Source organism: Echinops telfairi, unplaced genomic scaffold (assembly GCF_000313985.2).
Source record: "Echinops telfairi isolate 266 unplaced genomic scaffold, ASM31398v2 ScPeMD7_9;HRSCAF=40, whole genome shotgun sequence".
Taxonomy (NCBI): Eukaryota; Metazoa; Chordata; class Mammalia; order Afrosoricida; family Tenrecidae; genus Echinops; species Echinops telfairi.
In genome coordinates, this window is record NW_022103906.1 from 14,099,220 (window position 1) to 14,113,119 (window position 13,900).

At 42.3% G+C, this 13,900-nt stretch overlaps 1 protein-coding gene across 1 annotated transcript in view; it reads left to right on the forward strand.

Moving 5' to 3' along the window:
* Nucleotides 1-5,939, forward strand: part of LOC115868292 (serine protease 52-like) — a 7,095-nt gene extending 1,156 nt beyond the window's left edge. Inside the window, exons 3-5 of the mRNA XM_030884649.1 lie at nucleotides 392-638; nucleotides 1,891-2,033; nucleotides 5,652-5,939. Coding sequence (XP_030740509.1) covers nucleotides 392-638; nucleotides 1,891-2,033; nucleotides 5,652-5,939 — 678 coding nt within the window. The remainder of the gene's footprint in view (nucleotides 1-391; nucleotides 639-1,890; nucleotides 2,034-5,651) is intronic.
* Nucleotides 5,940-13,900: the final 7,961 nt, after the last annotated feature.

Sequence of the window (13,900 nt, forward strand, 5' to 3'; positions counted from 1 at the left end):
TATATATATATATATATAGAGAGAGAGAGAGAGAGAGAGAGTCATTTGAGTGCTTCTAGTGAGTTATGGTCAAGTCCCTCTATTGATTGTGCACAGCTCAGTCTCATAAATATTTTGTTGATATGACTGTCAAGTGAAGAAATGAATTCAGACAGTTGAAAGGTCAAGTCCAAGCAAGAGATCATCAGGGCAAGGCTTGGTTAGCAACAGGATAGGGTTGGTCCTCAGGGCTGTTTGCCTGACTCTACAGCAAGTACATAACCTATATGCCTCCATCTCCTCATGCCTCCGGTCCTAGACTCAGACTGGTGGAATCTTTTCCCCCATAAAGCTCATATTTTGCCCTTTTACAACTTACCTTTTATTTTTATCTTTTTTTTAAAAAAATGAGATAAGATCTGATTTGGAGATCATCTATGGTGAAAACAACTTAAAGGCCAAAAGCTCGATGAAATGGAAAGTGGACAAGCTAGTTCTTCACCCTCATTTTGACCCCTGGACCATGGATAATGACATAGCTTTGATTTTGCTAAAATTCCCAATAAAGTTGGGTGTCGGGAAAGCGCCCGTCTGCCTTTCAGAGATCTCCGGCATAGAGAAATGGAGAAACTGCTGGGTGTCTGGATGGGGTGCCAGTGGTGAGTAGCTACAGCCCAACCGAGCGGGGGTGGCACCATTCACTGCTAGTTTGAATCAGCCACAGATTCTGGAAGCTCTGCCAGGTCTGAAAACCCTGCTTAGTGGATCTAGGACTCAGGGGATTATTTACAGTTCCATCATGGCTCCTTTCCTCTGTCCAGTTGGGAGGGCACACTTCTTGGATTTCTGGAGCCACGTATCCTGTCTATAATGTGGAACATGAGTCCTATCCATGACCCACCTCATGATAAACTAAGCAGAGATGTTAAAATCCCCCCTATTGACATGGAGAAAGTGTGAGGGACAGCGCATGGGCAAAGGTGTGGGCTGGGCTCTCAGGAACCCGTATCAATTTCAGCCACTGCGGCTCTCGTGCATCAATGTCATCAGCTGTGCTTTCCTGTAGCAAAGAGTTCTGTGATTGAAAAGTTCGAGGTCCACAGACCCCCGCTAAGGAAAGAGGGCACGCAGGGCATTGTATATTTTCTTTGTAGAATTCATTTGTAACCCACTCACTTCCCCTTCCTAGCCACCCTACAAAATGAGGAGCTTTTGTCTTTGCTCCTGGTAAATGTGTCTTTGCCCCCAAAATAAAACGAGCAGAAGAAATACAGTCGGGTCATTGCTGCTCTTTCATGTCAGCGTCCAAAGGACTACAAACCATAACAGGGAGGGCCCCCAGTACAGAGCCATTTGAACACTCCTCACCGGGAATTGTGCTCAGCGGTTTGGAATGAGCTTGTGGAGGGAGGGAGCAGGGCACTTCGTAAACATGGAATTCTTCATGATCATTCCACAAATATTCAGTGGACCCCTTCTGTGTTCCAGGCCACTTCCTAGGCACTAGTGAATCCACAATAAAGAGAAAAGTATCCCCATCTTTGGAGAATGAAGGTGTGGTCTTACTTTCCCTCGCAGGCAGTGAACTCCTCCAGGACCCTGGCATGAATCATGCTTGTCATTTTCTCTTGCCCTTGTACCTTAGGCCCTAGCTGAAGCCTGGTCCCCTCTTCCGGTCAGGAAAAGAATGCTCCTGGCTGAGTCTGAGCAGAGACCCAGTCGTCCAACTCTGGATTCCTGAACAGCCCCTTTACCTTCCTTCCTCCAACTCAGTCCTAAAGCAGTTGTTCCCAGGACCATAGGGCAGATTCCTGTCATTGAGGTGTAAAGATGTGATGTGGGTGGGTGCTCCACTTCAACCCCCAAGAACCACTCAAGACCCTTTCCCCGTCTGCTGCTTCTTTGCATCAGATCCCGGGAGACCTGTGGGTCTAGCACTGGAGAAAGTCAATCTGCAGCTCGTCCAATGGGAACACTGTTCCAAGTCTGTCCCCATGCTCACGTACAACATGCTGTGTGCTAAGCATCCGGAAGGTGGAAAGGATGCCTGCCAGGTAATGAAGCTTGTCCTGGGCTTGTGCAGGGACGGGGTGGTGGTGGTGGTGGCATTTCCAGGATAGTTGGCTTTCCTATTTCTCTTTTAGTGTCCCTGGGTAGCACCATTAAGTGTTCAAGTAATCAAAAGTTTGGCAGTTCAAATCCACCCAAAAGCACCCACCCCAGAAAGAACACCCTTTGGGAAACTCTGCAACATAGAGGCTCACCATGCGTCTGAATCCAGTGGGCAAACATTAGTCGGGTTGTGTTGGCTTATCCTTCCCTGGGAAAGGTGTTCTGTCGCCCATGGGAGGCAGTGAACGGTAGTGGCGAAGCGTGCAGGAAGCTGATTTCTCTCGCGGCTTCTTTTTGTCTGACTTGTGACCAGGAAAACTGATATCCCTCCTGTTCCTGTATCTCATGAGAGTTCCTCAACTTTAAGTGAGGAAATTAAAAATCCCTTCTTCGTAGAGTTAATCGGGTATTGGAGGTTCATTGGGAGGATCTTTGCTTGTGGTGTGGGAGTCCTGGCCTTGATTTCCAGCCAATGCACTTCACATGCACCACTAGATTGGTGAAAGCAGTTTGTGATAGCAGCTATCGACAAAACAACAACAAGATTACTGTGAATTGCATTAATGCATGCAAAGCCTAGCATGCAGTGTGCAGCAGAGTAAGGGCAATTAAAAGCACTACACATTAATTGCTTGTTCACCATCCCTTACATGGGGTCAATGAGATTTGACAGCAAGCCAACTGCTTTCACAAATACATGACAGTTTTGCATAGGCTCTGTGAAGCAGGCCTATTTCTTTGAAAATAAATCATTTTATTGAGGGCTCTTCCAGCTCTTATCACAATCCATCCATCCATCCATTGTGTCAAGAAACAGGCCTCTTTCTGATGGTCTGTGTGCAGGTTCCCTATGAGCACAATTGAGTCTTCTGGAATTGCCTTTCTTTGCAATGTTACCCATAGTTTGTTATGATCCACACAGCTGAATGCCTTTGCCTAGTCAGAGAATCGTGTGCATCAAAGGATGTCGATGGGCACCACAATTTGTTCGTGATGACAATGTGGTTCAAAGGATCAAGTTAGCGCATATCCTGGTGATGTTGCCCCTATTCTGGTGTTTGGAACACCAGCACGTCACTGGGTACTTTCAACTCTGGGTGCGTCACTTTTTTTCTTTTTTAGTCATTTGTATAAGTTTTATTTTTTAAATTTTAAACCATTTTTATATTGTACTGCCTTATTTTTATTTATGAGGATGAAATATACATAATACACATGTAATATATTCATATATGATACAGGCATCCACAATAAATACATATATAACATATATATACCTACGCATACAAACATCAAGTATGTGGGGTCATCAAAAGGCCTGTGGAAAAATGGAACTAAGAGATAATGGAACTTTCTCATGAACTCTTGAAGCTCCCTCACAAATGTCTCTTTTAGCAATTAGTTTCTTTGTTTTATATGTGGCTGGTATTTTCCTACTTTGCATGTGTCTTTTCTCATTCTTAATCATATCATTTGAAGAGTAGAAAATTTTAAGTATTATCAAATTCATCAATCTTTTCCTTTATAATTAGTACTTGTCTGTTCTCTATAATAATATTGTTCTCTCCTCATCCCTCAGATATAATCTAATTTACCGTAACAATGGCTCCTAGGTGTTTTTCTTTTGTTTTGTTCAAAAGTATTAGATATCATCTGTCAGCATTTGCCCTATTGATTTTATTTTTCAATATTATTGCAAGTATCTTGTAAAAACTTCATTTAAAAGTTTTAGGAAAATCAAATTATTTTTATATTAATTTTGTACTCAGAAAAGGGAGACTATTCTGTTTTAAACAAAGATAATTGAATACAGGAAGTTGGTAACAGATTATGGAAGACCTAAGGATCCCAGGAAGGTAATGTGTGGAACAACTCAGACATTTCAGAGAAGAAGCTTCTCCCACTTCTCTATCGGAGACCGGGAAAGGCAGCAGGATTACCGGAGCTCTGAGACCTGGGGACTCAGAAGAAGTTGCAGAGAATCAGCAGGCACCTGAGAGGCCACAGAAAGCAGAGAGAGGCTGGGAAGCAGCCCGACTTATTTCCTCTGCCTGTGGATATTCAACCCTCTGTTGGCTTTGGATACGGAGACCCCAGAAGACGAAAGAGCCTGATGTCACTTCGTTTAAAATTAATGTTTGGTAATTAATCTGTACAGCTGAATCCTATTTCTAAAACAATAGTGATTTATGCGTATGCAAAGATGTCGAAAGCTATATTTTGAGATGTTACTAGAGGCTGCCTTTGTTTGTGTGAAATTATATGGGTTGCTTGTTCTTTAAAAAACAAATCCAGGCACATGGCAAAAAAAACCCAAACCCAAACCACCTCGAAATAAGACTGAAGGGTATAGAGTGGAGACAAAATCTCTCTCACACTTGGTCCTCGATTACTCTCCACTGGGAAACTCTTGTTACCTCTGTCAGGAAGAAAATATAGCCTTCCTGAAACATTTGTGTGTGTGTGTGTGTATACACATTTGTATGTACACACAATTATATATACACACAATGATGCATATATATGGATGTGTGTGCATCCGTGTATATATGTATAGATATACATATGTACCTACCACTGCCATCAAGTCCTTCCCAACCCACGGCGACCCTGTAGGTCAGAGCAGAACTGCCTCTGTGGATTCCTAAGACTCTGCCTCTTTCCAAGAGTAGAAAGCCACACCTTTCCCCTTGGGGCAGCTGATGGTTTTGAACTGCTGACAGTGCTGCCAGCAGCCCAGTGTGTCATCTACGACACCCCCAGGGCTCTTGTATTTATAATTGTGTTTATTTATGTAGTCATGTATGAGCTTAGTCATTCTTATAATTGTGGGTATTTACATGTTCTTTTTCTATATCTGAAGTTTTAGGTTTTTTATGATTACACATAACTCTGATAGCATCAAAAAATCAAAAATATTTTTACACATGGAAGTTATTGTATTTCTCAATGTTCGGGAAAATTTTGTAAGCTCAGCTTATTTGGTGCATTTTCACATACTGTTTAGAAAATCAATTGCTTAAAATTTGATATTTTAAATGAAAAAAGGGTTTTGTTTTTGTTAATTGTGTACATATACATACATATGTATATATCAATTTACATGTTTACTGTATTGAACTAATGGTCCATTAGCAAGCATACTGGTTTTTGGTTTTGTGTCTTACTTTTTGTTATTGTGACTACTGGAAACAATGGGCTGATGGGAACAGGATTGGAAACAACAATGTAGGAAGAACTTTTGAAGAATTCAGCAAAACCGCACACGGGCTTAGATACGAATGGATTAGCGAACCATTCCTTGGAATATCAAAACTGAGCCATAAAACTCAATGACGAGGACTCTGACTTGGAGACCAAAGTTTCTGCTTTCTTTGCTAATAGTCAGATTGCTTGGGACATCGCCAGGCAGCGACAGAGCGGAACCAACATTAAAACTGACAGCTCAGCCCCAAGCACCGTCAAGGGTTGTTTTGCCTGTATTTTGCTTTGTCCCAGATGCCTAGGCCTTGATAGCTCCCTGGTGTTCCTTCCATTCTCCAACAACTCTTCTCTCTCAGGGTGACAGCGGTGGGCCTCTAGTTTGCCAGAAACAGAACCGCAGCACGTGGTACCAGTTAGGCATTATCAGCTGGGGCATCGGCTGTGGCCTGAAGAACCACCCTGGAGTGTACACAAAGGTGTCTAATTATCTTGTATGGATTCGAAATGAGGCAAAGCTGGCAGGAAAACCCTACAAGCCCGAGTCTGACTCCGGGAATAGTTTTCTTCTCTTGCCCTGGGCCGTTTTGTTCCTGTATCCTGTGATGTTTCTAGTACCTCAGTTATTAAATGCTGCATTGCCTTAAAACCCCGTGCATCTCAGTTTTCAATGTAAGGTCAAAGGAGGGGTATACATTGCAAGAAGTGATTCTCACACAATTAGTGATCATTGACGTCATCATAAACATATTACCGACTAGTTGTGCTGTCCATGTTGCCTAAAGACGTCATCATGTGTCAGAGTGGAGCCGCGTTCTGCATGGGTTTTTGGTGGTTGGTTATTTGGAAGTAGCTCATCAGATTTTTAATATGAGGTGCCTCCAGTGGACTTGAACCACTAACCTAGCAGCCAAAGTGCATCCTCAAGTTCCACAAAGAATTTCACCATTAACTCTTAGAACTCCCCATAGCGTTTGATTGTCGATGCAGTTGGCACTCCCATGGCTGCCAGAGGTGAGCAAAGATGGTTTCCTGTCTGTCTCGTCTTATGTACAGAAAGTGCTTCTCAGGTGGGGTCTTCATTAGGTCTTTTTCCTTCTACAACACATAGGCTGATGTCTAATTACAGGTTTTACTTTAAAGTAAGTTTCATTTTAAGACAAAAACTCATTGTTCCTTCAAAATAAAAACAAGTTTCACTTTAAAACAAGTGTCTTCTCTATCTTGTCCATGCATAGGTTCATAGCTAATGAGGCTTTTTAAATAAGCATTTTATTTCTTTGATATTCATGACAAGAATCCTGGTCTCAGCTGGCCTGAATTAGGGATCCCAGACAACATCCAGGCCAGTGGGAAACCCATCTAGGATCTGTGTCCCCCACTTGCCCCCTGTCCCCCACACTCCTAGAGCACCTCACTCCGGTCTTCAGCAGTTTCAGAACAAGACGATAGGATTACTACCACCTGAATCTACTATATAACGAGGGAAGAAGCATTTAGATGGGCAAGTAGGAAGAATTCAGTATATAGTTATTCTCTGTCAATTCTACAAAGAATGTTGGCAATAAAAACAAATTGCTTGTTTTAAATAAAAGTTTAATTGGGGTTATAATCACATAAATAGTTGGTACTCGCTGTGATGAGTGCTTTAAAATGTTTGTTTTTTAACTTAGTTTTTATTTCATATTATTTAGCTCTTCATTGTGACTCAAGTAAAGGTTTTCAGAGCACTGAGTTTTCCATTCAATAACCCATATGCATTTGTTTCATGGCATTGATTACAATGCCCACAATGTAACATCACGTATGCTACTTCCTCTGCCCTTTCCGTTCTCCTTCCTTCCTAACCCTTCTCATTTTGTCCTTGGGTAAATGATGGCCTTTTTATCCCAAATTATTTTTCTGAGGTGTGTGTAACCCCTTTCGAATGTTTGGCTGAAAACTGACCTGGGGAGGGAGTTCAGTCCCAGACCTGCACTGGGAGTTGCTTGTTGAGAGCTCAAGAAACCTCGCCCTCATGCCACCACGTCAGTGCAGACTCATGGCAACCCTACAGGGCAGGGAACTGCCTGTCGGGATTCAGAGAATGTAATCTTTTATAGGAGTAGAATGCCTCATCTTTCTCCTGAGGAATGCCTAGTGGTTTTGAACTGATGACCTTGCAGTTAGCAGCCCAATTCGTAACCACTGCAACACCAGGACTTGTTTGAGAGCTCAAGGGAACAAATTGCCTAGTATGCTCCAGGAGGGTTTCACAGACACCATGAAGGTTGCCCAGCTCCCATGTGGACAGATATCAAATTCATGGAAGCAAAGAAATAAGGCTAAGGTGTTCAAAGATCTGAAAATAAGTAAGGTTCATTTGCAGCACAGCAAAATTGTTGGGGAGGAGCAGGAACTTAGACTGCAAGATGGAAGGGGCACAAGGTCATTAGTTACATGTCCTACCAAGGAAGACAACTTAGCTCAATTTGAGTTTCTGGGAAAAGCCACTGAAGGGTTTTGAGAAGAAAATTAACAGAATAATAGTACCTTATGGAGAAGGAATCACACAGTAGGGGGACAGTCTCAGAGAAGAGAATGAGGGAGTAGAGGTTGGAATAGCACTCAGGAGGCGAGCCTTGCCAAGGAGCTGAAGTGAACAGAGACGGGGGAGGAAGATGAGAGGATAGTTTCTATGCCTGCATGTTAGGGTCTGTATGTGTGGGGGGAGTTGAGATATACTCATTTCCGCATCCCTCCCCCGAAAAAAAACATAACATGAATTTATAACAGGAAAGGAAAAAAAGAATTCAAACTTCCAAGGCCCCATTTTTTTCCTTCAAAGTACTTTAAAAAGAATGTATTTTGAGCTACATTTCATATTTTTGGACATACTGTCAGAAGTCAGCCGTTTGTGAAGATCTTGGATGACCGACCTGCCCAGGCTTTGATGCTTTCTCTGTTCTACTTCGGACATCGCCTGCGGTGAGGCCATGTTCATGGTGGTTTTAAAACAGAACGAAAAATGGTACAAAAAGCAGTAGCCGCCACAAGGAAACACAGTCTTATTCTAAGCATTCCAGGTACTGTGTATTTCCTTAGCTGGACCACAGTAGGTAATTTATGTGAGATGGCTAAAAGGCCGGAGATAAAAGGTTTCTTTTCTCTATTTTCATGCACGGAGTTGCTGGATTTTTCGTTTTGTTTTGGATTTTGCCTGATGGGTGTATGTATAAAACAATGTCCAGGACTGAACAGGAATTTTACTTTGCTGAATTGTTCTAAAGAAAAATACATGATGCCATGTGAAAGTGGCAGAGATTGTGTGAGAAAGGGCATCTCCAGGCAAGAGTGGCCAGGGCTAATTTATCTTCCAGGTATCTCTGAGTTATTTCACACAAGGGATGAACTGAGGGAGGCAATAACAGTCCTGGAAACAAAATCAACTCAAAACTCCAAAAGACTGTGATATCTTGCCAGGGTAATGACTTTGGGGTAAAAGTCAGAACAATGTTAGTTTCTAAGAAACAACATCTCCCAAAGTAACTATCTCGTATTTATTATTAGAAACGGCACACTTTGTGTCTTCAGTACACTTCGCTCAGTTGTTTCAGGCATTCTATCATCATTAAAGGAAAGAACACTTAGCCTCCCTTTACATGTGGCCCGTTCAGGAGCACCCATTCGGGAGCTCTCACTTGAAACTGTCAGATTACTCATTCAGTGCACCTGGTTGAACTCAGAGGCTTGAGAAATAAACATTACCGGTGGAGAATTAAACTTTGCATAATAAGGACAGGCATGTGTCTTAGACACTACATTGGGAGTGGGGAAAGGTGTACAAAAATGCCCAGACCTGAGCCTGAGCCCGAGCCACCCTGGACGGGGCACAGAGGTGTGGGACACCGAACCCTGGAGGAAACCTGATTCATTTGAAGACTGCTGAGACAGATTGGGTGTGTGCGTGCAAAGGTAAGCGTGTGAGCCGGGGTCGGGGGAGAGATAGACAGGAAGAGAGAAAGGTACAGAGAGAAAAAGGGAAGCCCAGCACGTGTTCAGAGGACAGATGGCCACGTTGAACCCTGGTAGAATCCCTGCTCCTAAATTTGAGAACTTAGAAAACATGAGTGTGCTGAACATCCTCACCAGTGAAAGGAAGACATAAAAGCACCACATAAATGAATTCCTTGCAACTCTAGATGTTAACAGAATTTGTATTTTGAGAATTTGAAGATCACAGTGTTTAAAAGATCAAGACTTGTTAGGAGATAGAATGTATTTTTTTAAGCTAAGAAAACGGAGTGGGAGAGAAAAGAGAGGAGCGGGTAGAGACAGAAGGAAAGATGGAAGCAAGACTTTTCAAAGTTTGAGTTAGAGGTGCTCCTGGCTTCACCATGTACTAGCTGGGTCGCCCTTGGCAGGTTATGTAGCCTGTCTGAGCTTGGCGTCCTTGTGCATACAGTGGAGCAGATAACCATGTTTGCTTCATAGGACTGCTTTAAGTATGAAGTAAGTGTTACGTATTATTGAATAACTTAGAAAATGTGTGCCATAGAACAGCTTTGTTAACAAAATGAATAACTTCAGAGAATAAAAATCTAGGGACCATCTGAAATAAAAGATGCAGGTGATGAATTAGCAATCATCATCCTATAGCACCAGATCAGCCATAAAAAGGTTATTTTTGAGAGAGTCTAGGCTAAACTATACATCTGGTTAAACCAATACATGAAACCATGATAAATGAAGAAGAAATTGAAGTTGTCAATGACTTCATTCTGCTTGGATCAATCATCAAACACCCACAGAAACAGCAATTAAATCAAATCAAACGACATATTTCATTGGGAAAAGCTGCTGCAAATGATTTCTTTAAAGTTCTGAAAAACAAAGATCTCACTTTGATGACTAAAGTGCCCCTGACCCAATTATGGTCATCTCAATCACATCATATGCGTGTGAGAACTGGACAATGGGGAAAAAAGAAGAAAAAAGAATTGATATTTTCCAGCCTGTGCGATCATGAGTTGTCCATGGGAAAAGGCATCTAAAGGTCAAGCAAAACAAACCGAAGCAATCAAGTAGCAGTGAAGGAGTGTGGACAAAGTGGAGACCCCAAACCCACCTGAAGAGAAGTGGACAGTCCTTCACAGAAGGGCCACACGGAAGGGATGTTAAGTCCATGATGCAGTACAGCACTGATGAAACACATAACCAGCCTCTAGTTCTTTAATATTTCCTCCCCTCACGACTATGGTTCTTGTCTTACTTAGTTAAACATGAGTATGTTCATGTGTATAATTAAGAGTGTGTGATGCATTGAAAGCCAAGATAGATAGCCCTTCAGAAACAGTAACGAGTAATAATTCCCTGGAGATAGGAAAAGGTGGGGAGGGGGAAAGGGGAAACTGATAACAATGATGACAGCATAATCCCATTCGAGGGGAATGAATTACAGAATTGTAGGTGAATGGATATATTAGATGGCATATACATGGATAATAATAATTTATGACATATATAATGTAACAGCAAGGACTCCTGGGTGGTAAGGTGTGAGAGGGAGGGGATAAAGGGAGCTGATACCAAGGAGTTCAAGAAGAATGAAAATGTTTTGAAACTGATGATGGCAACAATTGTATAAACATGCTCAATCTAATTGAATTATGAATGAGTACAACATCTGTAAGAGCTCCCAATGAAATGAATAAAAAAAAGAATTAATTTTGATATGATGGTATTGGTTAAGATGATTGAATATATTATGTACTGCCAGATATCCTTTAGTCTTCAAAGTGACATCTTTGCATTTTAGCATATTAAAACATTCTTTAAAAAAACATAAGTCACAAACAAATGAGAAGACTCAGTAGTTGCAAAATGTGGCCTTGGTGATAGAAATGAAGCTGGAGATTGCATGAGAGAATTTTTCAAGGCCAACAACCTATGCATTAGAAATACCTTTGTTCTACAACACAAATGACTACATACATGAACACTGAAGAATGGAAAACAGAAAGAGGCTGACTGTAGAATAGGCCACCCACTGCTCATATGATTGAACACCAGGTGAGTTGTGAGATAGCATCAAGGATATTATACATGAAGGAAGCAAAAAGGTCTTTAAAAAACAGGAAAGAAATGAAAAATTAAAAAAGAAATCCAAAGAGACTCCCAGACACAATGTGGGAATTGCGCCGGTCTGACATGCCCCCCACCCCCCGGCCACCACCACCACCATACACACACACCAGGGCGTAACACAAAGGTGTGCAAACAAAGCAGCAAGGGGAGCAAAGCAACAAAGTCCCTGAGGAATTTTGAAAATAAGCTTTGGACTTGAAGGGGGGGCGTGGCAGGGCTTGACACTGCATCAGACCAATCGGAAACCAGTCATAAGGGGCAACAGGCAGACCTGCAACTATTCATAGGCTATCTTTCTTCATGTCTAACTATAAGAGATAGGCAGGATAAACAATCTCGAGGAGAAAACAATAGGACCGAGGGTTTCAGGGGGACAGGGGAGAGGAGGAGGTGGGGGGAAAAGGAAGGAGGAGCCAACAAACCCAGGGACAAGGGAATAACAAGAGATCTAAAATCAATAACAAGGAGGGCATAGACTGCCTGATGGGGTTCAATAAAGTGCAATGTAGCTGAGAGGAAGTACAGAGAACCAAATGAAGGTTGAATATGATAGTGGAACAGGACGAAAGTAAAAGGAGATAGAGAAAAGAACTAGGGGGCAATAGACATTTATAGAGGTATAAACATAGGCATGTACATATGCAAATATATTAATATATAACAATAGGAATATAGGTCTATGTACATATATCTACAGGTTAAATATTAAGGTAGAAGATGGACATTGGGCCTCTCCTCAAGTCCTCCCTCAACACAATACTGTGTTCTAATAATCTGGCATTCTGTGAGCTCACATTTCCAACACGATCACTAAAGACAAAATGGGTGCATAAGCTAATGTGGTGAAGAAAGTGCATGGTGCCCAACTATTACAAGATATAGAATCTGGGGTCTTAAAGGCTTGAAGGTAAACAAGTGGCCATCTAGCAGGGAAGCAACAAAGCCCAAATGGAAGAAGGACACCAACCTGTGTGATCATGAAATATCGATGGGATCAGGTATCAGGCACAGAAGACCAAAAACACACAACCATTTAGTTGTGAGTGAGGGGGGGTCAGAATGGAGACCCAAAGCCCGTCTGTAGACAATTGGACATCCCCTCACGGAAGGGTCAAAAGTATAGTACTGACAAAACACAAGACTCCTCCGGTTCTTTAAAGTTTCCTTCCACCCCTGCTCCCTTATCATGACCTCAGTTCTATCTTACAAATCTGGCTACACCAGAGCATGTACATTGGTACAGATAAGAACTATCAACACACAGAGTCCAGAAAGAATAACCCCTCAGGACCAATAACAAGAGTAGCAATACCATGATGGGAGGGTTAAGTTGGGGGAGAAGGGGGAGAAAGAGGGAAGAGATCACAATGACTGATGAACAACACCCCCCCCCCCACCTCAGGGGGATGAACAACAGAAACATGGGTGAAGGAAGACAGTGGATGGTATAAAATATGAAAATAAAAATAATTTATCAATTATCAAGGGTTCACAAGGGTTGGAGAAAAAAGAGAAGCTGATACCAAGGGTCCAAGTAGAAGGAGAATGTTTTGGAAACAATGATGGTAACATATGTACAACTATGTTTGTTGCAATTCCTATATGATTGTTAGAAAAGCTGTAAGAGCCCTTAATAACATGATTTATTGAATAATAATAAGAAGAAATAGCAGCAGCAGCAGCAGCAAGGATGGCAAGATTTTGTCTCAAGTACTCTGGCCATGTTATCAGGAGAGACCAGTCCCTGGAGAAGGACATCATGTTGGTACAGTCGAGGGACAGCACAAAAGAGGGAGGGCCTTGCTGCAGAGGCTGCAACAATGGCCTCAAGCAAAACAAGGATTGTGAGGGTGGAGCAGGACTAGGCGGTGTTTCATTCTGTTGCACACACGGCCACTGTGAGTCAGAACTGTCTGGACGGCGCCTAACAGCCACCTCTCGGAGGGCACTGACTATGGGGAAACGCAGAGAGGAGACTTGGCCCATCCTCCCAGCCACACTTTTAACTCCGAGGAATTGCTTTGGAAACAACAAGAGTCACAAGGTCTGGCAGATACTTCCTCCTAATGGATAGTGTTATAAAACCCTAAATGAGGCACATACACGGTCTCTCTCTATACAGTGAACCCTCGCCACGTTGCGATTCGACTTCCGCGGCTTCACTCTATCGCGGTTTTTGCGTAACAGCGCATGCTCTGTCATTACTGCCACTGATAGGCTCATACTGTACACGCTTCTGTCTGCATTGCTACGTATCGGAGCTACGTATCAGATGCATTTTTGCTTTTGTACAGTGTACTGTAATTGTTTACGATTTTTAAGAAATTTTATCTAAGCTCTATGATGGCTCCTAAACGAGCTGCTTCTTCTAAGCCTTCTGACAATGAAAATAAGCGCCAGAGGAAGATGCTCACCATCCAGGAAAAGGTAAAACTTTTGGATATGATCAAAGATGGCAAGAAAATCGTGGAGGTTGCACGCC